The sequence below is a fragment of the Ipomoea triloba genome, chromosome 12, assembly GCF_003576645.1.
Source record: "Ipomoea triloba cultivar NCNSP0323 chromosome 12, ASM357664v1".
Lineage (NCBI taxonomy): Eukaryota > Viridiplantae > Streptophyta > Magnoliopsida > Solanales > Convolvulaceae > Ipomoea > Ipomoea triloba.
In genome coordinates, this window is record NC_044927.1 from 26302228 (window position 1) to 26326721 (window position 24494).

The window sequence follows — 24494 nt, forward strand, 5'->3', positions numbered from 1 at the left end:
CCATCGATCCATAACATTTTGAAGTGTCGCCGGCTGCTACATTGTCGAGGAAGAGCAAAATGTGCAGTAATTGACATAATGCTGCTCATCGAATCTTCATAGTTATCCTTAAAGAGATCTAATGACATTAATTTGTCGGCGCAAATTAAGCATATGGAAATTATGTTGATACTAGATAAGGTTGCCCGGTTAGCTCTTTCACCTTCTTCAATGTCTGTATTCCTATTTTGTTTTTGTTTCCTATTTTTTACCTTTTTTTGGACTCGTTTAAGTAAGTTGGTCGACTATTAAAAATTCGACTTTCAATATGAACAACTTATTCGTCTTCTTGGTGTAAGCCAATCAGTTATGGGTAACCTAAACTAGTTTATTTCATTAAGTTCACAAGCCAAAGTTTTCTTAATGCACACCCTTAACTAGTGGCTATAGGTTTCTCTCATCACAAAGTTTGTATATATTCCTATTGTCTCTAATAAAGTACAGTTGTGGTTTAGCTAAAAATAAATTCAATAAAATACTACATTTAACCCTCTTGATCGAACCCATCACACAATGTATTCCTAATGCAATTTTCCCCTTCGGTGTGTGAGTTATGAATTATTAAACTGAGGTGATTTATTTAGTGTACAATCTCAAATAATGACTGTGAACTTTTCTAGTCATCTAATATATATATATATATATATATATATATATATATATAAAGGGTTCGGGTGCGAGGAAGGGTTCCCGTGCGGTTGACAACGCACCTTAAGCATTAAAATAGCGTACCTTAAGTACACAAATCACACACCGTAAGCACACAAACAAAGCATCTTAAGAACACAAGCCACGCACGCCTAATTCTTTAGGCTGACACACCTTAATCACACAAACAAATCACGCATCTTAAGCATACAAGTCACGCACTTTAAGAAGGAAAACAATGTAGCTTAAGAAGGAAAATCACGCACATACAAATTTAGGCCGACGCACCTTAAGTTTAACCAACTAACGCACTTTAAGCACACAAACCACGCACTTTAAGAAGAAAAATCACACTTCTTAAGAAGAAAAATCACGCACCTAAAGCTTTAGATCGAATCACTTAAATTTTCAACACCTGGCACATATTAAGCAACACAGTACAAAAACCACTCACGTTAAGAAAAAAAATTACACACCTTAAGAAGGAAAATCACGCACCTAAAATTTGACATAGATGCAAAAAGACCAAATTGTCACCGCGTATTTTTTTTAACCAATCTTAATTTGTACGTTGATTTAGGCAATATCAATGACTCAGATTTAACCGACAATCACACCTGAGAGGGGCAACCGCGCGACAACTCAATTATATATATATAGGGAAGTATAAATCAGAAGAAATTGATTAGAAAGGCAACAAAAAAGCGTATTATTGGTGTCTTTTGCGAGGCACACGTTTGGGCAATAAGAATGCAAAGGAAGATGCAGATGGGAGGCTAATAATTGTAGTTACTGTAATGCAAAAGTGGTAGCTGTCGTTTTTAATTTCCTGGAAAGCAAAATTATTTTTCACCTAATAAATAATTATACTTATAAGCTTGAATTGGGGATATATTATGATTGCATATTGGTTTACAAGTCCCATTCAGAATTATGGCAGTAATAATATGAACAACAGGAAAGAACAAAACCTGGAATTAAACCAGTGGAAAATCGAATCATTAGAATCATATGTATCTGCTAATTATAATACACATAATTAATGATGGACTATCTGGTCTTTGGTGTAAAATTTTCATAATCCTGACGTCATCATACTTAGAATTGTTTTTTAATAACATAATATTTATTAATATTTTATACAAATTATTGAATTGAAAAATAATAATTTTTTTTTGAATGCCCATGATTCTTTACTAAGTAGTATATGTTTTATAAAAAATAATATTTTAAATAGACATGAACTTTTTTAAAAAAAATTATAGGTACACTATTTTTTTTCTTTTATAATAAGGAACCATTGAGTTTATAATAATAGTAATGGGTTGTTATGCCGTGGACCCAGGTCCACCTTGCAAGGTGGACCTGGGTCTACATTCACATACACTATACTCTACATTCACACATTACAGGATTATATGTTTAGTAACTATATTACCACTTTTATGCATTCACACATTCAAAACTCTATATTCACAGGTCATATACTTCACATTCACACATTACAGGGCTACAAGTTGTTAGAACTTTTAACTCTATTACAGATTCGCACATGCATAACTCTACATTCACGATTTCTATACTCCATATTCACAATTTGAAACCTCTACATTCACACATTTCTGGGCATCTCTACATTCACACAATCATAAATCTACATTCACGATTTCTATACTCTACATTCACATTTTGAAACCTCTACATTCACACATTTTTGGACAACTCTATATTCAGCAATATGTTTACTAATTAAAAAAATAAATAAAAATAGACAAAAACGACGTAGTTTTGGACCCAGGTCCACCTTGCAAGGTGGACCTGGGTCCACAACATAATTTGCCAATAGTAATCATTATTATTATTTAATTTTAATCAGTGATTATATTTGGGCTATTCTCCTTATATACTGTTTAACTATGGGTTTTAGCATATTTAGCCCTATGGTGAAGCAGCCCAATTGTAAGGCCTTGCTAATAATTATCAAAGAAGTCCAAAAGCTTTTCTAGGATTATTTATTCAACCCAAAACCATTGGAAAATGCAAAATGTATATTAAGTGTCATGGAGTCAGAATTAAGGGTGTGTTTGAAAACATATTCCAGGTTTTCAGTGTTTGACTAGATAAGAAAAAATGAAAGTAAATGAAAAATATAAGTGATTTTTAGAAAATGACTTCCACTTCTTTTATAGAAGTATTTTCCGTTTATGGTAGTAGAGTAGCCACTCACTTTTATCACCATCCACCACCCAACGCCCATTACCCATCACCACCCACTTCCCAAGTTACCATAATTTACATTCTCGTGTAGGAGGTCCTTGGTGTTGGTGATTTAACTTTTTCTGAGCAATATTTGTAAATGGTAAAGAAAGAAGTAAAAAGGAGTTATGCGTAACTCAAAACGTTTATTCCATTATTAATTAAAGTAGAAGTGTACAATAAATACATTCAAGACCGTTAAAAAAAATGAAATAAAATAAAACAAAATAAATAAAGGAAATAAAACACAGAAGCCAGAAGGTATTGGACATATTGAGTCACCATTTTCACAGTCCAGCGTTAAACGGAACGTTAGTCGCCGGCAACCACGACCGGCCCGCAATAAAATTCTCCACGCTGAACCGGGCCGCCTCACTTGCACTGCTGATAACTCGGTACCCACCCCATCCAACTCTCCGACCCGTCGACGAACCCGGTCCAGAGTTCTTATACTCACCATAATACAGCGTCTTCAACGCAAACTCGCCATCCCACTCGAGCCAACCGGCCGGGTCAACAACAGACTCCATATACGTCTGGAGAAAAACGGTCCGCGAGTATTCCTTCCACGGCCTACCCAAGAAAGTCTTGAAAGAACCCAAAACCGGTTTGAGATCATCGGCCGCCATGACCCGCGAGTCGTGGATCGAAATTCCGGTGTTCTGGTTCGGGTCGGTCCGGCCCTGGGCCGTTATGGTGATCTTTTGCTTGTCCATCGGCTTTCTTGCGTATATCATGCAGTTCTGGAAGACAACGGCGGCGTTTCCGAAGATGAAGTCGACGGTTCCGTAGATGTAACATTCTTTGTAGAACTGTCGTTGGGAGTGGGTGTAGAGGGTGTCTTGGTAGCCTTCGAAGCCGCATCGGTAGAAGACGGAGAGATCGGCGCCGGACCGGAGCGCCACGGCTTGGTGGTTCGCCGCCCCGGCGGTGTTGCGGAATGTTATGCCCTGTGCTATAAACCCATCGCCGGTCACCGCTGCAAGTCATCATCATATCATATATTAGTATTTCAAATATTAATTTCACATATATTAGACAAATATAAAAATATTATAGTTTGACTGGGTCAGTTATGATAACCTAAATTGATTTATTATTTTGTCTATCTGTTCGCTAGGGTCACAATGTGAGTTTATTATATTGTAATATTTTCTAACAAATTTTTAAGTGAGGTTTTTACTCTCATGTATGATTTATGTAATACTACACATGTTTATTTGCTAACAAGATTTTAGGTGGTATATGGCCTAATAAATTTCATTGGAAGATACTCTATACTACACTGTAACAAAGTCAATAGTACTAAATCGATAAAAACTAAAATATGTGATAAAAAATTATTAAATTGAAAGACTAATGATATTTTTTTTACAAGGTCCAAAATTATAAGGGTAAGGTTGTCCTCAACCTTGACTTTCCAGGTGAAGTGAAAAAACAAAACCTTTTTTTTTTTCTTTTTTTTCTTAATGTCAATCTGGAATGCGAGCAAGCTTGCATTCCAGCTTTTAATTTGCTGCCAAATGGCAACTTTTCTATTTTCTTAAACTATTATTATTATTATTATTATTATTATTATTAAATATACATATATATTTATTTATTTATTGAATGTAAGATTGATTTTGTTGAGATAAAAATAGCCTAATTATAAAAATTGATATACCAAAAGGGGAAAAAGGTTCTAAAAATAAAGTTCTTAGCGTGTTGATTAACATTTTTTAACTACTAATTTGGGAAAAAACTTGGGGACTAGAAGTGCTTACCAACAGTTGCAGAGTTGAAGGTGGTGGAGCCACCGCCGACGCTCCGGCTGCCGGAGATGTAAGTATATCTCATTCCGTCACCAACAAGCATTATGTTCTTCAATTTGTTTCCAATGTCAAGGTTTTCATTGTAAACGCCGCGTTTTATATGTATAACAAATCTCCCGCTCCCGCTCCTCTTACCGGCGGCATCAAGGGCGTCTTTGATGGTCTTGTAGTTCCCGGAGCCGTCCTTAGCCACCACGACGTCCGGCTTAACGGCGGACGCCTGGAGCAACTTCCGGTCGCCCGGCGAAACCCAAGTCGGAAAACCGTCCTGTAAAGAAGTAGTGTATATTAGTTCAGTTTGTTTAATTTTATTTGTATGGTTAGACTTTGTTGACTTTAGCTCAGTTTGGCAAAATTTATTTAGAAATTTATAATTTATTTTAAACTACTAATAAACTATAAATTTTCTGCTTGATAATATTTTTAAAATAAGCTAGTAGCTTATAGCTTATTTTTATATGCAAGCTATTTAAGCTTTTTTCTTTGTCATAATAAATTATTCATTTACTATCTCTATACCTTGTAGGTCTGCTTGGGGGCCGAGCCGTTGTTGTTGAGAGCTAAAGTGTTCCCGATCAACTGCGAGACGTTGTTGTTAGCAATGAGCGGCAACACGTTTCTTGAATTTCCGAGCTCGACGAACCCGGTCCGGCACGTTTCCAGGTTGGTCAACGCCGTGCTCAGCCACGTCTGGGCGTCAAACTGCGTGCATTTCTTGTCCAACGTTTGGTTGAGCTGCAATATCGTATCCTCGTACAGCTTAACGCAGTCGGCCCACGCCGCCGTCTCCCGCTCGTTCCGGCACCGCGGGCCGAGCCGCTTCGTGTACGTCTCCGCCTGGACCGCCGTGTCCAGGGCTATTTCCGTCGCCATTTTCTTGAACTCTGATCTCCGTTTGGGCGCCGTGAAATGGCGGCGGTTGTGGGTTAGGAAGTACTTGCATTGGTTGGGGTGAGGGGTTTGGCTGCACCACTTGTTCACCTCGCCGGCGCCGGCGGGAGGGTTGGCGGATAGGGATAGGGAGATGAAGGAAGAAAAGGTGGCTAATATGAGGAACAAATGTAGCTTAGACATTTCTAAGTTTAGGATTTTCTTATGGTTAGTTGAGGTTTTAATGTTTGGTGTGATCTAGAGGGAATTGAGAGTGTTTATATAGTTGCATAAAGTTGTTTAATTTGTCAATTGCCACCTTGATAGATTGTCGAGAGCTGACTATTGCTGAGATGACAGAATTGAATTGAATACCATGTCTTCAATAATCTAATTTAAAGTTAAGGCATATATAACAGTCCATTTGGACAAAGGAACTTGGCATTCCTGAAAAATTAATTTGTATTGTAAAGTTATACTTTGAGTTAAAAATATTGGATTTTTGTAAAATAAAATTACTAGTTGTTAAAAATGATGTATATTTAATTTGTGTAGCATTTAGCATCAAGTCTCGATTTAACAATTCCCTCCTAACACTCACCAAACTCAACTATTGCACGCCGTTCTCTAAGCCTTCGCTTAACAATCCTGACCCCCACCATATGATTTACATGTACAACGTGTTTTTAATTAATGAAAATAAATGAAATATGTTCTGAAGCGAATTGTTAAATCAAACACTTATCAATAAAAAAAATGATAGATAGTACGTAGCGAAAACATAACTTTAATTCCTTATACTTAATTAAGTAGTTGTCAATGTCATATTTCTATAGTGGAGGATGAATTTGGTCCTCTAGACTTATGCTCAACAATAACAATATATCAAATCAATGTAATATAGATATTACAGGTACTTGTATTCTTTATTTATTCATATTAATTTCTTCAAATATTTTAATCTAAATTAGGCATCAATATTGTTTGAAGCTTATATTTCTCTCCTGGCATAGTGCATACAAAGAATATGAAATATTTGGGGAATTGGGGATAAAATCAAATTTTTTAAAAAATTACAAAGATTCCCTGACCAATAGTATGTAAAGGCAGCTGATAAAATATTCAAACTGGAAATTATTGCATATGAAACATGTGTTTTATAGAACCTGATAAATCAATAAATTAAAGTTGTCACTCGACCATCCATGTGCTGATGTGCTTGCATGCAACTTTATTATTTGTATTGACAAATAAAAGGGATCGAAATGATGAAAGAAATAAAAGAAGAGAGCATCAAATTTGCCTTCTAAAAATAAAGAATTGTTTGTGCTAATGTACTAATTCATCATTATTTCTTGACACGGTTCATTTTTATTTGTCTCTTTTACCTATTCAATATAGAACACGTGATGATGAAACTAATATTTCTCAAAAGTAAGCTTCTAATACTTTTCAAGCAATGCATGCAAAAAAATACTATCTACTGATCAAACAAGACATGTAAATGATGGATCAGAGTAATATTTCTGGAAAGTAATAAATTAAATTTTCTATCATTTTTCAAAGCAAAAGTACTGTAGTTAAAGCAAGTCATGGGTCTTGTTTGGTGTTCTGTGCCTTTAGCATGTAGGAAAGTAGACATGGGCATGTAACGTGTTTAAGTTTAACATTACGCCCCAACGCTTTATCATTATGCCAAACGCGCATGCAAATGATTGAGTGGGTTCCCTTTCCTATTCGTTTCTCTAGGGATGTGTCCTAATAGGCTAATACATTTAGCTAACTACTCCGTATTAGGTAGAGACCTAGACTATTAAGTTCTACGTCTAGCTATTAAAATGTGATAAATATAATAAAATAAAGTTATAAATTCGTTTTTAGTTATAACGTTTGGCATGGTATGTAAAACGTGTTTAATCCTATTGATATATATATGGTGATTTTGAGCCACATTAAGGGGATCGAAGAGTAATGCTATAATTCTTTCTTAATTTTTACCTATTTATATGATAATATTTGATTAGTTTTTTTTTTATTTGATTAAATGAATATATTCTTTTTTAACATTATATGGAACCAACTAATTTACGATAGCTAATAAGTCAATATAATTTTATAGTTACTTCAATAAGTGAACATTAGGAGGAGAAAATAAGATTTCGCTTCTAGCAACAAAGACTTTTTTCCATAGTGTTGTTGATTAATATCATATCAATATTGAACTATACCTGGTACAAATGTGTAGGTATACTTAATTGTAATAGGTATTGGATAAATAGTACTTAATTAATAAAATATAGGACATTAAAAAACATTATAAAAAATGTTACCTTAATTGTAATAGATACTGGATAAATAGTACCATAACGTGAAGAAAGATGCAACAATGGTCAGTCTATGCATATATGCTACGCGGTAATTAATTGATTTCATCTTCTTTGAGAGTTGATTTTTTATTTTTTTGTTCTAAATCCACAAGTATATATCAATCTCAAGACCTTTTTTATATAAAATTTCTCGTTAATGTCATTAAAGTACAAAATTATTGATAATTTAAAAATACTTTTTATTGTGCAAACGAGATGGTTTTGAGGGCTGGTGAGTTGCCATTGTGATTAACTGAAGCCTAACAAAGTCAACATTGCCCCCACTGAGGCTCGAACCCATGACCTTCCACTTAGGAAAATCACTTCATGCCGCTTGACCACAAAGCCTTTGGCCTGATTAGTATCTCCAATCATGTCTTTATGTTATCAATTATGTAACCATTAACCAAGTCGACAACATAGGAATTTCGGTGGTTTTACACCGTTGGATCATGGATGACTTGACTCATTCAAATATTAAGTATTGATTGCGTTGGAAGGTTCGTTTTTCGGTGAGCCGCGTTCGACACTTGACTATAATCCCGTGTTCAATCAAACAATGCATTTCAACTCTTTGGTTTATAAGAAATCTTCCAACTGATACTTAAGTTAATCATAATTAATGAATTCAAATTAAGAACGCTAATTAACAACTTCTCCTAGTGCCAAACATGAAACTTTATAGTTATCAAGTTAATAATTTGCAGACCAATTTGACTCGGAGTTGTCCCCAATTCAACTATTGCAATATAATTAATATTTTCCTTAATTCTAAAAAAAATTGTAAAATGAAAAATGAAAGAAAATAATATAGTAGGATCATGCAAAGTTGACACTCTTATTTGTAGTCATAAAATAAAAACCTAAATTATTATATACATACTCAGAAAACCAAATTAAAATATCTACGTACAACTCATCTTTGAAAACAAAAAATATTTATGTAAAATTTCTTCATGGATGATGTTGACTTTGAGGATAATTGATAGACGTACAGACCATAGTACAAATGTAAACAAACATAGTAATATACATAAGTTTTTTGGTTGACTTATCTGATCTATATCATAAGCCCGCTGTTTTCATGCCATTATGTATAGTACATAAAATTATTTGGTACGAAGTCAATACATGTTAAGGCGAATCTATATGATGAATATATAATATGGTTAGTTAGAGATTATATCTAGCTGTCATACAATCAATGGCATGATACGATGAAACATTTATACTCGTATTTAACGTTATTTGTCTCCTAAATGATGGTGATAATTAGTAATATTATATTAATGAAGAGAAGTATTAAATCGTAATACTCCAAAAAAAAAAAAATTGAAAAGAAGTATCGTTGTGAGTGTTGGAAATTTTAATTGATATATGCATGTATGGTCATTTTGAGTGGGATCTATTACGTATTGAATGAGGTTGAGTCAATTTGATTTCGAATTTTCTTATGTGATGATATAAATTTATTATTTATGCATTCAGATAGGATCATGAGTGACTGGAAAATTATTGAATCTCAAAATATACTTGTTTGGAAAAAGTTTGTGTAATTGTTACACATTTAAAAAGTAAGGGGTTTGAATAGGAAAGTATAATTAATCATATCTTATATATATGGCCTTACACTAAAGGGCTAATAAAAATGTGTGAAAATGCAAGGGCAATGCAACCACCTGGTCCAAATAACTGTGTAATAGTTGGTTTCATTTATGGGAAAGTTTGGTGCGATTTGCGTGAAGCATATCCTGTGTTCTAACCGATCAAATATCAAAAGAAGGTAGTCCGTAAGGACAGCTCATGTGGTAAGAGTGCTCTATCTATTGTCGAGAGGTTGGAGGTTCGATCCTCAAAACCTTGGGTTTGAGCCGGTCAGCGGCTAGGGTCACAGGGCGAGGAGAAAACCTCGTCAAAGTTTTTAAAAAAAATATCAAAAGAAGGTAAATCAGTCTAAGTTGCATATAGTTGACTGACTCAAATTAAGCAATATTTAAGACAAGAAACCTTGGTAAATCAGTCTAAGTTGCATATAGTTGACTGACTCAAATTAAGCAATATTTAAGACAAGAAACCAAGGTCTGCACTGACATTTGGCCATATTGGTCACATATCTGTGAGCTACTAAATTACCATAATTTATATCTTTTCGAATGCTCTGTCAGAAGGTGTGAGGGACATTTAGGGTGTGAGGATTATTTTAGCCTAAGAGACCAAGAGTAATTAATTTGGGCTTAATTGATTTGCTAATTTAATTAATTAATCAATAAATTACACATGGTGGCCCAAATAGCTCGAAGAATGATGTGTACTTGTAGTGGCATGGCGTTCCTACTATATTATCTAATTTTTGTTTTTGTTTTTAAAATTAATTTGAAGTTAGTTATAAACTATAAAATTAGTATGTAGGCCCGCCAAACCCTTGGGCCTTTGTGGCCTTGTGGAGCAAAGCCAACTAGCATTTTCTAATTTCTACTCACAATGGCATGACCCATCACACCCACCTTGCTTTGAAATTAAAGTATCAATTGTGTTCATAATTCTTCTATGCATCACATACATGCATAAAATACTAGTAGTAAAATTCATATACACATTAAAATTTTGCAAAAATTCTTGATATTTTATTTGACTTTGACGAGATGATTATACTACTGACGGCAATGCATGCTGAGCTTGGTCAGCGATTGATTCTAAACGTGACTCAATAGCTAGAATAACAATTTATCTTTTCGTTTGCATGATAATTAAATACTAAACTATATCATATATACTACCTCAACTTCAATCTTAAAATTTTATTCTTAGCAAGCCCAACTTATTCTCTGGTTCGACGATAAACAACAACGATGTTTAGATCAAAACAACTGAAACGTACAGTTACGTTCCGCCATGAACCCCGGCGGCGTAGCTACTGAACAAAGCCAAGGCGATCTCTGAATACGGCTCTTCCTCGCGCATCAACTGCGTCACTTGTTCCGTCACTTTAGTGTTTATCTTCTCCCTCACGAGCTCTTCAATGCACGATTCGAAGTTGCTCTTCACGGATTTCAGCCATTCCTTAATGTCGTCGATGATCGTCTTCAAATCGGCGCCTTTTTGCTGGTTAAGCGTTTCCAGATTTGTTAAGGTATCTTGCATATAACCGATGGATTTGTGCGAGAGATCTTCGCAGACGTGGATTGACATGTTCTCTTTAGGGCTCAGCCCGATTTTTCCGGCGATTTCGCCCATTCTGTTGACGGTAAATTCGGTGGTTCGTTGCGTTAAGGCTATGGCGTTCTTCGCGAGCAGTTTCGGATCTCCGGAAATTTCGCAGGCGACGGTTACGATGCTGGCGTAGCAGATGTTGGGGTACGGCGTTTTGTCGCACGAGGTTTTGACGAAGTCGATGTTTTTCCGGCCGATGTATCCGGTGTCGGCGAATTTGTTGATTAGGGTTAAGGCGTTGAGCGTCATATGCGCCGCCGTGGAAATCTGTTCCTTAACCGCCGGGACGTTTAAGCCCGTGTCGTTTAGCCCGTTTGTGCACCGATCATCGTCGATCAAGGCGGTTGTAACTAATTTATGAATATAATAAATTTTATCGTCGAATCCGGGGCATTTTAATTGCTTCATTTCCACTAACGACATTTTGAGTTTGTGGATCGAGTCGTTTATCTCGTCCACGCAATTGCTCGTGTCGGTGGCCGCCTCCGGCGGCAAGGTTTTGTTGTGAGCCACGTCGGCCACCTTGCCGGAGAGCGAGCGGGCGAGTTCGAGGGCGGCGTTGATCGCCGTGTGGACTAGAAGCGCCGTATCCTTTCCGATCTCCCTCTCGTTCTTTGATAGAGTGGAGGAGCATAGCTCCGGATACGGTGTTCCCTCGCATGATACTTTAATGTACTCCGTCGTTTTCATCCCGCCGGCTATATCCCTCGCCGCCGATACCGGACGTCCGGCGGCCGTTAAGACCATTGAAACGAGAAAAACTTCAAAAAATCCCATAATCTCTCTTTCTGGTAAAGAAATGCAAATTAAAGGGTGTTTATAGATAAAGATGTGTATTTTCTCTGGGAGAGCGATATAATTATGAAGAAATCACCATTGTCGTCGGTGACATGAGATTGCAAGGTTTAATCTTGGGAGCATTTATACGTTCTCGTCATCATATTTTTGCAGAGGTTGTGGGATTAAAGCTTGTTCAACGAACAACACCCGAGGTTTCGATAACTAATTTTGATAATGTCATGAAGCTAATTTAACGTAACAAACTTCCTTTTATTTATTATTTTTTTGGGAAAGAATTAGCCAATTAGGCTTTGAAAATTTTAGGAAAAAGTGTCAAATAGGCCACTGAACTTGTCGCTTTTGTGCAATTGAGCCATTGAACTTAAAAAGTGTGCAATTCAACCATCAAACAAGGAAAATTTGTGCAATTGGACTATTTTTTCAAAAATTTTTAATTCAATTTGAATTAAAAACATTTCAATATTGACTCCTAACTAGTATGGTAGAAGAAAATGCCACTCTTAATACATATATGTTAGTAATATAATTGGATTTTACCAGAAAATTTTTGTAAAAATGGTTCAATTGCACAAATTTTGCTTGTTTGATGGTTGAATTGCACACTTTTTAAGTTCAATGGCCCAATTGCACAAAATCGATAAGTTCAGTGGCCTATTTGACACTTTTTCCAAAATTTTAAGTATGGTGAGGCAAATTATATCATGGACAATGATCCATGTTGCATGGTGGACTACTAATAAATATTTATTTTTGCCAAAGCCTTGTGGTAAAGTGGCATATATGTGGCCCTCTCAAGTGAGAGGTCACAGGTTCAATAGTATTCAAAAAAATAAATATTTATATTTAATGTTCATTATTAATGTATTGAATATTTATTTTTATATAACATATCAAATAATAAACCTTCAGTACACTAAATATGATCAACATTCGGTATATTAAAAATTAAATGAAGTTAAATGAACTTTATGACAGTACAGTAACGTGTGTTTTCACTCTTTACTCCACGATTTTTGACCAATGGACAAGCTCTAGTTGTTCTCCTTCATTTCTTTTCACAATTTTAGGTTAGATTAGATTTAGATTTAGCTTTCATTACATTTTAATAGCTTGTAAATTTTGATTTGGAGCTTGAATTTCAAGATTATTCTTTTATTTTAATAGCTAGATAAGCTTCTGCATCTTTCTTTCTTGATCTTTCCTTTATGTTATTCTTGTGTTTTTATGGTTTTTATGTTTATTATGTATGAGTAATTAATTTATGGACTTGAGTTAGGTCGTAGTTTCTATTTTGATGCTTTGTCTTGTGGTTAATTCATAATGGCTAAAATTCTAACATATGGTTCATTACTTTATGAACGTGTTGTGAATGTATCTCGTGAATGTTTGGTGTACACATTTATTAGTATGCTTTTGGAGAATTCTTGGCTACAACGAAAGTTAGGTCAAGAATTTGAGCCACTCTTTGTATAAACTTAATTTCTCTATATGAAAATAGAGAAAATTGGGGGCTTTTTATGCTAATTGTGTTTGAAGAACTTGGAGTTGGTGTATCACGAAAGTGAGATAGTTCTTTATTCTAATTCTTGTTTATTTATCATGAGAGTAGCTCATAGACTAGGATTTCTAGGTACACTCCAACTTGATTTCTTGGTTATTTGTTCTTCCTAATTGGATTGGTTGTTGAAGCATCTAGTATATAATACTCCCTACCTTAAGTGGTTTTTTTTTTTTTAAAGCAAAAAGGCTAAAGTAGATTACCGCAAAATAGCTGTCAGGAAGAACAGAGTTCCAATACAAAGAACTAGCCTGATGGTAGGCTTTAGAAGCTAAAGTAGTTTATTTCCTTTACTTTGTGTTATTTTCTTGTTAATATGCATTTATCTTGTCTTAGTAGGTTGTCTTTGCCCTTGACTTGTCTTGAATTGCTAAGCTTCTAGCATAATTTCTTAAGGTTAGTGTCTAATTGCTTGTTGTCACATATTGCATGTCATAACCTCAATCCCAAGAGAACAACAAAATTAAACTTTCCAATCACTCCATAGCTACATTAGTCAACATGGGTCTTCGAAATTAAAGGACCAGGCGCGGTGTTGAGTAAATGCAATTGGATCTTGGATTTCTCATCTATAATAGTGGCTTAAATGATAGCGGTTACTCTCTTAAACTAATGTGGAATAATTAATAGATGTATAAGTACCCTCGATTTGATACTATTCTTAGGCAATACAAAGATTTTCTTTATTCTTTAGTTTGCAATATTCCTTCTTTTCTTGACCTTACAAAATGGTTGTGTTGGCTAACTCTTGACGGTCTAAAATCGTAAAACCAACAGATATATTTGTATGTTTTTTTTAAATATATATAACAGCATGAATACATGTACAAAATGAATTAGTTTACAAATATTAGGAATAAAAGTAAAATATAAAAAATAAAGAATATAGAAATTGATCAACAACATATTAATATGATCACAGCCCTGCGGTAAACGGCACACCAGCAGAAGGCAGCCATGAACGCCCAGCAATGAGGCTGGCGACAGTGAATTTGGACGCCTCGGTCGAACTCGTGATGATATGGTAACCCGGCCACTTGACCCTAGACCGGGTCGAACCTCCCGGTCCAAAATTCTTGTATTCTCCGTAGTACAACGTGGTCAACCCAAATTTCGAGTTCTCCCATGGCATCCAACCTTGTGGGTTCACAAGGCTATCCAAATAAGTCTTTAGGAAAACGGTCCGCGAATACTGCTGCCACGGGCGACCCAGGTACGTCTTGTAGGACCGGATCACCGGTTTAAGGTCGGGCGCCGCCATGACGCGGCAGTTGTGGATGGAGATTCCGGTGTTCTGAAACGGGTCGGCGCGGCCCTGGGCGGTGACAACGTTGGATTGGCCCCACAGGGGTTTGCGGACGTAGATGACACAGTTCTGGAAGACGACGGCGGCGTTGCCAAATATGAAGTCTATGGTGCCGTAAATGTAACATGATTTGTAGAACTGGCGCTGGGCGAGGACGAAGAGGGTGTCTTGGTAGCCTTCGAAGCTGCAGGCGTAGAAGACCGAGAGGTCGGAGGCGGACCGGAGAGCCACGGCTTGGGCCTTTTGTGGACCGGCAGTGTTGCGGAATGTTATGCCACGGGCAATGAAATTAAGGCCATCCACACCTACAAACATTATAATATATGTTAAACCACAAAATTTTAAGTTTAATTTGTTATGAAACGTATAGTTTATTGACTTTTTGAATTAATCAACTATAGACGAATGTATTTATAGTGTCATTTTGAGTTAGTCCACATCAAGATGGCCCTAAAACTTACGAGTTTTAACTCTTTTGTAGGTAAACTTATATTATGAATTAATCAACTTTTCTGTAAATTAATAATATGAAGCAAGCAAATAAATAATACTTCAAAAGTTGTAATAGGTGTAGCATTAGCTAGCCTATAGCAGGTAAATGAAGCAAAGTGGCGTTGACCCATAGCCTTTCCAAAACTAAAGCAAAGAATCTTGCCTTACTATTCGCTGCATATATACTTTAATTAACAAAAAAAAAAAGTCAAATTTACTCGCCTATGTCACAATTTCCCATCTTTCTTTTTTTTTTTTACCAAAAGAATTTCTCAAGGTAGAACTACGATTTGAAATTCTACACCGAAAAAATACATTGTCACTCTAACTTATTATATTGCACATCAGATATAAGAGGTAAATTGTACTATAAAAACTCATTAACACGACCTTTTATGTTTTGGTACAAAAATTGCTCCACTTATCATATATTATTTTCAAAAGAAATATTGGTACTGTTATGTTTGATAACAGTAGTTAAAAATTGAAAAGTTATAAGGCAGAAGCTGAAAACTGAAGAGCTTACCAACTGTTGCAGTGCTGTAAGTTGTGAAACCAGACGCGACGCTGCGACTCCCTGTGATGATCGTATATCTCAACCCATCCCCAACCAGCATGATCTTATTCATATTACTCCCTATTTGCACATTCTCATTGTAAACCCCTCTCTTTATATATATAACAATCCTCTGATTCCCCTTTCTTCTCGACGTTGCATAGTTTATAGCCGCCTGGATAGACCGGAACTGCCCTTTCCCATCTTTAGACACCACGTAATTCGCCTTCGAACGTACCGACGCGCTCTGCAATAGCCTCCGATCTCCGGCAGTCAACCAGCTCGGAAACTCCCGGCCGCCGTCGCCGCCGTCAGCGGCGGCCGAGGCGGTGGTGGAGTTTTGTTCGTCGAGCAGGACGCCGTTGACGGCGAGGCTGTTGCTGATGAGCTCGGAGACGTTGAAGGAGACGACAGGGCGGAAAAAGTGAGAGACGTTGAGCTGGACCGAGCCGGCCTGTGTAAAGTTATGAAGTAAAACTGTCTTGTTAATTAATGAATAAATAAATAAACAGACTATAAATAGTGTACAATGGAGGAGAAGTAACAGAAATTATAACAGAAACTAGTTTACAGGAATATATTTAGAACAGATAAATAACTATAGAAAATATCAGCTCCCACCTGACAGGTGTGGATGTTTGTTAGGGCGGCGCTGAGCCACGTCTGGGCGTCGAACGCCGAGCAGTTAGTTTTGAGTCCCCGGACGGTGTTGTTGAGCTGGAAGATAGTGTCGTCGACCAGCTTATCGCAGTCGAGCCACACCATCTTCTTCCGGCGGCTGTGGCAGTGCTTCTCAAGCTCCTTCGCGTGCCGCTGAGCGTGCAGCGCACGCTCCATCGCCACCTCCACCGTCATCGTCCGGAAATCGTCCCGGCATTTCGGCTTGAAGTTGTACCCCGCACGTGCCATGAAGAACTTGCACGTGGCCGGATGCGGCGTCGTGGCGCACCATGAATTAATGTCTCCTCTCACCGGTTGACGGTTATCCACGGCGGAGTAAACCGTCGCCGGCGATAACAGTGAGGAGAGAATGAAGAAGAGTGGAATAATGGGGATGAAATGCAGCTTAGATGCCATTGTGAATTTGTGATGCATTGGGCGTTTGAACTTTGAAGTGTACGGAATGAAATAATAGATAAATGTGTATGTATGTATGTATATAAATACTGTTTTAAAAGGTTATATATATAAATATATAGTCAGATAACATGCATGCATGCAAGTGGGAAAGCAATGGCATGTCAACCGGGACAGTTGGATTCTTGAAATTGGGGGAATGTAATTTACACTTAAAAAATGCAGTAAGATGAAGAAAAATCAAAGTTTGGTGTTTTTTTAAAAGTAACCAGAAACCCAGTAACCACTACTCAAAAATATGAATTTCATAAATCTCGATCGATCTTGTGTGATAAGAGAGTTAACTTACACTAAAAATATTTTATTGTATAGTTAACGGGAATAATGTTGCCAAGAATTGAATAAGTGAGATTCTGGTATGAAAGTTTGTATTCGATCAATAAGTATGGTCTTTGATCTCACCAAAAAAAAAAAAAGGAAAAAAAAAGTATGGTCTTTGATTGCTTCATTTTAGTATAATTAGTTACATCCTTAGCTTACTTTGTGGATCGCTGCCAATACACTCAACTTGGAAAATCTTATCTTAAGATAATATATTGAGTAGTTTTCGATCTGGTGCAGTATGTACGCGGTGCTTATGCTGTAATTCATAGCTGACAACTTAACGTGCAACTCTAATTTTTAGCTGACAACGTGCAACTCTAATTTTTTACTCCCTAATATGTTTTAGTTAGGGTGGGAACCAATTAAGCATGCTAAATTCGAGCCAACTCCTTAAATAATTAAGCTAATTTCGAATTTAAAATTTTTGCCTCCGGACTTATCGCGTCTTTCACAGCCACACACAGGTAAATAACTATAATTTGTTCAAACTCAAACTCAATTCCAGCGTGTCAATTGAATTGAGCTTGAGCCTTATAAAAATTAGCATAACTTGAACATAAATTTTTAAATTAGATTGGGTTAGAAATTGAACTAAAGTCTGGTTAGGTTCGAGCTCGACTAGACTAGTTTTATTTGTACCTTCTTTCTCACATGGCACCTCAAATATCACCCAAAAACCTCACTATTGAGGATGTCTTAACTTCATTTACATTATTTACTTAAAATAAGTGAAGATTTTAAATTTAAAGGTCTCTCATTGCTTATGACTTAGATACATTGTTTAGTAATAAGATGAATATATATATGGCTGGCTGTTTTAGTATGTATTGATTAAGCAACAAAGAACTGAAGCAAGCTGCTTAGGTTGTAGTGTGTCACTGAAGCAACCTGTTTAGGTTGTAGTGTGTCTTACGTAGGCAGGTACGTACTATACCTTTGACAATTAAGATTATGTTAATTGAGTTTAATTTGCTGTGTTTCTTGATTCTCAAGTACTACTTGATCAAGGAAACAGCGCATCGACGCAGTTCAACGTACAATCATACTTAAGCATGCATTAACCAGATGTCTAAACAACCATTTGTTAAGGGATTAGCCATGTGCAGTAGTTGAGTTCCATGCACGCTATAATCCTCTTAATTAGTTAATTAACAAAGTTATTAGAGTTTACTTCAACATAACCACTTGATTTCGTATTTCTTAGAAAGTACAAGTAGTTTACCAAACCTATCTCTAACCTAACTACAATATATACTATCCTTACTTAGAAATTATTATTATTTTTATTTTTTGGGGGCAATATTATTAAACAAGAGTCAAAGATTTCTTGCATGGGAATATGGGATTCTATATTAAAAGAAGTCTTATTGTCAAGAAAGAATGCCTGTTGCATGCATGTCTTAATCTATATATTATCATCAAATGAGAATAGCGTCTTTTAGTAAAAAAAATGTGAACGAATCACATCCGTCCATCCTGATTTATCAACGATTGAGTTTAATTTTAAAAAAATACAATGTCAACTTTATATATATTGTAAATTTTCAAGTTTGTAATATTTATAAAACTAATTAACCTTGTTATTTTTTTCTTTGTTTTTTAATAACTTTCGGCCGTTGATTTACACAACTGGACGAATGAGGTTAATCACACTTTTTATAAGGGAGCATGCTCTAATTGGAATATATGTGTGTGAGGAATTCGGATTAAATTGCAAGCACATAATATGTTAACTATATGCAAATATATAATATGTTAATTGCAGTAACTACATAATTTGTTGAATATAAAAACACAATTTATATGTAGTTTTTACATAATATAATATAGGCTATAGTCCATGGTACAACAATGGGTTGTTAATGGGAAGGGCTTTATAGCTCAATCAATTGGGCCGATTGTATTAGTTGGATTAATTAGCTTGATGCTTCATTGATATGATTTAAATATTGGGTTGATTAAGATCATTAATTTAAATTATCAAATACCAAAGCCTAATGGATAATTACTTGGGCCCAACAAATATGTCATGCCAAATTATGGCAAATTATGCCGTGGACCCAGGTCCACCTTGCAAGGTGGACCTGGGTCCAAAACTACGTCGTTTTGTCTTTTTTTTTTTTTTTTTTTTTAATTAGTAAACTCATTGCTGAATTAGAGTTGTCCAAAAATGTGTGAATGTAAAGGTTTCAAAGTGTGAATGTAGAGTATAGAAATCGTGAATGTAGACTTATGATTGTGTGAATGTAGAGTTGCCTAGAAATGTGGGAATGTAAAGGTTTCAAAGTGGGAATGTAGAGTATAGAAATCGTGAATGGAGACTTATGATTGTGTGAATGTAGAGTTGCCTAGAAATGTGGGAATGTAAAGGTTTCAAAGTGGGAATGTAGAGTATAGAAATCGTGAATGGAGACTTATGATTGTGTGAATGTAGAGTTGCCTAGAAATGTGGGAATGTAAAGGTTTCAAAGTGGGAATGTAGAGTATAGAAATCGTGAATGGAGACTTATGATTGTGTGAATGTAGAGTTGCCTAGAAATGTGGGAATGTAAAGGTTTCAAAGTGGGAATGTAGAGTATAGAAATCGTGAATGGAGACTTATGATTGTGTGAATGTAGAGTTGCCTAGAAATGTGGGAATGTAAAGGTTTCAAAGTGGGAATGTAGAGTATAGAAATCGTGAATGGAGACTTATGATTGTGTGAATGTAGAGTTGCCTAGAAATGTGGGAATGTAAAGGTTTCAAAGTGGGAATGTAGAGTATAGAAATCGTGAATGGAGACTTATGATTGTGTGAATGTAGAGTTGCCTAGAAATGTGGGAATGTAAAGGTTTCAAAGTGGGAATGTAGAGTATAGAAATCGTGAATGGAGACTTATGATTGTGTGAATGTAGAGTTGCCTAGAAATGTGGGAATGTAAAGGTTTCAAAGTGGGAATGTAGAGTATAGAAATCGTGAATGGAGACTTATGATTGTGTGAATGTAGAGTTGCCTAGAAATGTGGGAATGTAAAGGTTTCAAAGTGGGAATGTAGAGTATAGAAATCGTGAATGGAGACTTATGATTGTGTGAATGTAGAGTTGCCTAGAAATGTGGGAATGTAAAGGTTTCAAAGTGGGAATGTAGAGTATAGAAATCGTGAATGGAGACTTATGATTGTGTGAATGTAGAGTTGCCTAGAAATGTGGGAATGTAAAGGTTTCAAAGTGGGAATGTAGAGTATAGAAATCGTGAATGGAGACTTATGATTGTGTGAATGTAGAGTTGCCTAGAAATGTGGGAATGTAAAGGTTTCAAAGTGGGAATGTAGAGTATAGAAATCGTGAATGGAGACTTATGATTGTGTGAATGTAGAGTTGCCTAGAAATGTGGGAATGTAAAGGTTTCAAAGTGGGAATGTAGAGTATAGAAATCGTGAATGGAGACTTATGATTGTGTGAATGTAGAGTTGCCTAGAAATGTGGGAATGTAAAGGTTTCAAAGTGGGAATGTAGAGTATAGAAATCGTGAATGGAGACTTATGATTGTGTGAATGTAGAGTTGCCTAGAAATGTGGGAATGTAAAGGTTTCAAAGTGGGAATGTAGAGTATAGAAATCGTGAATGGAGACTTATGATTGTGTGAATGTAGAGTTGCCTAGAAATGTGTGAATGTAAAGGTTTCAAAGTGTGAATGTAGAGTATAGAAATCGTGAATGTAGAGTTATGCATGTGTGAATCTGTAATAGAGTTAAGAAGTTCTAGCAACTTGTAGCCTTGTAATGTGTGAATGTGGAGTTCTTAAGTTGTGAATGTAGAATACAGGACCTGTGAATATAGAGTTTTGAATGTGTGAATGCATAACAGTGGTAATATAGTTACTAAACATATAATCCTGTAATATGTGAATGTAGAGTTTACAAAGTGTGAATGTACAGTATAGTGTATGTGAATGTAGAGTATAGTGTATGTGAATGTAGACCCAAGTCCACCTTGCAAGGTGGACCTGGGTTCACGGCATAACAATCCCCAAATTATTGTGTTGTGTTGAACATGAATGCAATATATATTTTTAATATACTAATATCATATTATTTGTGTACTGAATATACATTATTTAATAATATATAAAAAATTATATACTTTCAAATAATGTAATTTTAATATATTAAAAATGTACTTTTTATTTTATGGTGTGAACCTTGGACTCAATGTAATATTGTAATAATGATTGTTGTGTCATTGTCCACTACTCCACTTGTCCACCGATTCATCATTTTCTTTTTCTCTCTTTTTTTCATTGGAAAATGCTCTTTATTTTCTTAGAAAATAATCTTTGCAGTTTGCATGCCCGTTAATATTCAATTCACTTGCAATAATATATATAATTCAATTCGCGTACGGTGGGGTGTTTTTTGTGCGATCGTGCGGTGATTTTAGGTGCATAATTTTCTTTTTAAAGTGTATGACTTTCTTTCTTAAAGTACGTTAGTGTTAAAGTTTAAGGTGCCTGATTTGAATCTAATACTTAAAATGCATGATACTACTTCGAATTGAAATTCTCAATAATTTTATTCCTCTAAACCAAACACTAAAATTTAAACTCTCACTTTATTTTTTTCTCATAAAATTATAATTATTTTTTTACATAATTCTTTCCCTCCAACAAAAAACTCAGTGGAAACTTTGGAACACATTAATTGCGGCGCCTTTAACGATGAAGTGCTGTAGGTGATGAGTGATTATTGCTGCATTCACGGCCCTTTGGGAACCCAAAATTCGAACATATTTTTCTCATATCTTCATTTGCTTCTTCTTGAAGTGACTGTGAGGGTTCCACGCCTTGGACCCAAATAATAATTGTTGTACTACTGTATTCAGATCTAACTAGACTCACTCATAGGTAATACATAGGTCACGGGTGTAATGGAGACAAGAGACCAGACAAATTCGAATTGTGAAATTTCAAATTAATTTATTAAAAAAAAAAAAAAAAACTACTAATTTTTATACCTTATTATATGTATTAATTTGACTCTCTTGATAGTGGACTCATTGAATTAGAACAATTGTCAAACCTAACCTTTTTTTTTCTTTTGAAAATTTGTCAAAATCTAACCTAAATAATTTGACTCTCTTATACCAACAATAAATTAGCTCTTCTCCTGTCTGCTGCCATGCAATTGTCTCTATCAAGGATACTTATGGTTTTGCTTAGACCACCGGAAATTTGGGTGGTGAAACGACAACTATAATGAAACATGTATGTGCAATGAAACCATAATTATAAACACTCATTTTAAATGTACTTGAAAGTCAGTAAGTTAAGACACATTATGCATTTCACATCATTCATCTGTCAAGATTTGTAGGTTAGTTAAAGCCCATCTCACATTTTAGCTCCTTCACCCGTCTTCAAGGTAGAGCGATGAGGGGCATTTAAAGTTTTATATTCAAACATATATATAAACACTTTTTTTTTGGATTAGACCGCGAAGTATTCTGAGTATGTTCTAACTGTAGGAATCACCTTTAAACCTGTACTATACTCTCCCCGTTCACACTGAGCCGACCCAATTAAGGGTGGTTTTTCCATATTAGAGGGAATTCGAAACATATAAACACTCTTTTAAGTCTAAATTACATGGATCTTAATATACTATGATTAAGGCAAAGGTTCCCATTGCTTGGTTCTACAAACATTAATTACACACACTAATAAAACTGCGTTTCTTGAGATTCAACCGTGTAGTTCGGCAAATCGGTTAATCAAAGCCAAGGCGTTGCTAGTGAGATGCGCAACCCTCACGATCTTTCCCCTCACGGCGGTCTTAACACCGCGCCGGGTAACTTTTCCGGCGAACCCGTCGGTGCAGGTATCATCGTCCGTCAGGGCGGCGCTAACCCAAGTCTGTATGTCATTCATCTTCATCTCGAAATCCCGGCCCCGGAGCTGCTTCATCTCGCCCAGCGACTCCCTCAGCTCGTCCACCGAGTCGCTCAGCTCCTCCACGCAGTCGCGCATGGCGCCGATCTCCCGGCGCGTCAAGCCGTGGCTCCTCGCCAGCCGTCCCATCGCGCCGACAGTCGACTGCGCCGTCTGGAGCGTCACGGTGAGCGCCGTGTGCGCCAGGAGCTGCGGGTCGGCTCGGATGAGCCGCGCGTGGCTCGACAGGGAGTTGAAGCACAGCCGCGGGTACGTGGTTGTCTCGCAGGATGTTCTGATGAACTCCGTGTTCTTCGCTCCAGCCGCCATTGCCGAAAGCTTGGAAATGGAAGAAGACAAGACAAGTGAAACGGTGAGAAAGAGAAGAAAATGGTTATGGAAAAGTCTCGACATTTTTTGCTCTCTCTCTCTGAACTCGAAGAAGTTGTAGTGTTGAGGTTGAATCTTACGTTAGGTTCTCAGAATTTATAGAAACTAAAAATTTGGGGCATCATTAATTAAAGAAATCAGCGCAAAACACGAGATTTGAATCTAATTCAACCAGATTAGTAGTGGGCAATTGAAAATGGGTGGAAGAAGCGGTTGCACGTAGTTATCAACGGTCATAATCTGAGGAAAGGGGCAAGCAAACATGGCAATATGGGAAGAAATTAAAAATGTGTCTTTTTTTTTTGAGCTTTGATTGAAGTGAAAGTGCAATCCCTATCTAAATGTACACGGAAAGTAAAGCCCGTCTTATAATTTTAATTCGCCAATAATCATAAAAAGGTAAATAAGTAAATTCATAACTGATCAATTTAATTAAGAAGGTCCATAAACAAAAAGTTGAAACTTTAAACATTATAATTAATCATTAAAGTAATTGTTGATGAATTTAGTTAAAGTTTTTCTAATGCTATATCCTTATTCTTGTAAATTTATCTCATTTCCAAAAACGAGTTCTATTTCTAGTTATATCATCAAATTTGCAATTCTCTCAAGCTTTTTTCTATATCTCTACAATTCCAACTCACATTCAAAAGTAAGATCAATTTTCAAATCTCTATAATAAAAATCACTTTTTAACAACAACAATAATAATTTTTAAAAACAAACAAAATAAAAGTACAAAAGCGAAAAAACATATTAAATTAGCAAGCTTGCAAGCTAAATTACAAAAAAAAAAAAAAAAAAAAAAAAAAAAAAAAAAAAA

The 24494-nt window shown here is 35.9% G+C and overlaps 4 protein-coding genes across 4 annotated transcripts; all 4 read right to left on the minus strand.

Moving 5' to 3' along the window:
• Nucleotides 1-3059: 3059 nt before the first annotated feature.
• On the minus strand, nt 3060-5894 carry LOC115999122 (probable pectinesterase/pectinesterase inhibitor 17). Its single transcript, XM_031238897.1, has 3 exons — nt 5277-5894; nt 4710-5025; nt 3060-3922 (listed from the first exon to the last, which is right to left on the minus strand). Exons 1-3 carry the CDS (start codon nt 5829-5831, stop codon nt 3231-3233), a joined length of 1563 nt encoding a protein of 520 aa, XP_031094757.1. The 5' UTR covers nt 5832-5894; the 3' UTR covers nt 3060-3230.
• Nucleotides 5895-10595: 4701 nt separating this feature from the next.
• On the minus strand, nt 10596-12076 carry LOC115999123 (pectinesterase inhibitor 7-like). The gene has a single exon (XM_031238899.1). It carries the CDS (start codon nt 11978-11980, stop codon nt 10874-10876), a length of 1107 nt encoding a protein of 368 aa, XP_031094759.1. The 5' UTR covers nt 11981-12076; the 3' UTR covers nt 10596-10873.
• A 2402-nt stretch (nt 12077-14478) lies between these two features.
• Nucleotides 14479-16993, minus strand: LOC115999121 (probable pectinesterase/pectinesterase inhibitor 60). Its single transcript, XM_031238896.1, has 3 exons — nt 16538-16993; nt 15887-16370; nt 14479-15173 (listed from the first exon to the last, which is right to left on the minus strand). The coding sequence occupies exons 1-3, from the start codon at nt 16991-16993 to the stop codon at nt 14479-14481; spliced, it is 1635 nt and encodes a 544-aa protein (XP_031094756.1).
• Nucleotides 16994-22912: 5919 nt separating this feature from the next.
• Nucleotides 22913-23777, minus strand: LOC115999124 (21 kDa protein-like). The gene has a single exon (XM_031238900.1). The coding sequence runs from the start codon at nt 23693-23695 to the stop codon at nt 23096-23098; it is 600 nt and encodes a 199-aa protein (XP_031094760.1). The 5' UTR covers nt 23696-23777; the 3' UTR covers nt 22913-23095.
• Between the last annotated feature and the right edge of the window lie 717 nt (nt 23778-24494).

Excerpts from the sequence above, each read along its gene's own strand:
- LOC115999122 (XM_031238897.1), bottom strand. The coding sequence starts at position 5,831 with ATGTCTAAGCTACATTTGTTCCTCATATTAGCCACCTTTTCTTCCTTC. Across the intron at positions 5,026-5,276 it reads CCCCCAAGCAGACCTACAAG|GACGGTTTTCCGACTTGGGT; the intron begins GTATAGAGATAG and ends ACTTCTTTACAG. Across the intron at positions 3,923-4,709 it reads CTTCAACTCTGCAACTGTTG|CGGTGACCGGCGATGGGTTT; the intron begins GTAAGCACTTCT and ends GATGACTTGCAG.
- LOC115999124 (XM_031238900.1), bottom strand. The coding sequence starts at position 23,695 with ATGTCGAGACTTTTCCATAACCATTTTCTTCTCTTTCTCACCGTTTCA.
- LOC115999121 (XM_031238896.1), bottom strand. The coding sequence starts at position 16,993 with ATGGCATCTAAGCTGCATTTCATCCCCATTATTCCACTCTTCTTCATT. Across the intron at positions 16,371-16,537 it reads CAAACATCCACACCTGTCAG|GCCGGCTCGGTCCAGCTCAA; the intron begins GTGGGAGCTGAT and ends AACTTTACACAG. Across the intron at positions 15,174-15,886 it reads TTACAGCACTGCAACAGTTG|GTGTGGATGGCCTTAATTTC; the intron begins GTAAGCTCTTCA and ends TAATGTTTGTAG.
- LOC115999123 (XM_031238899.1), bottom strand. The coding sequence starts at position 11,980 with ATGGGATTTTTTGAAGTTTTTCTCGTTTCAATGGTCTTAACGGCCGCC.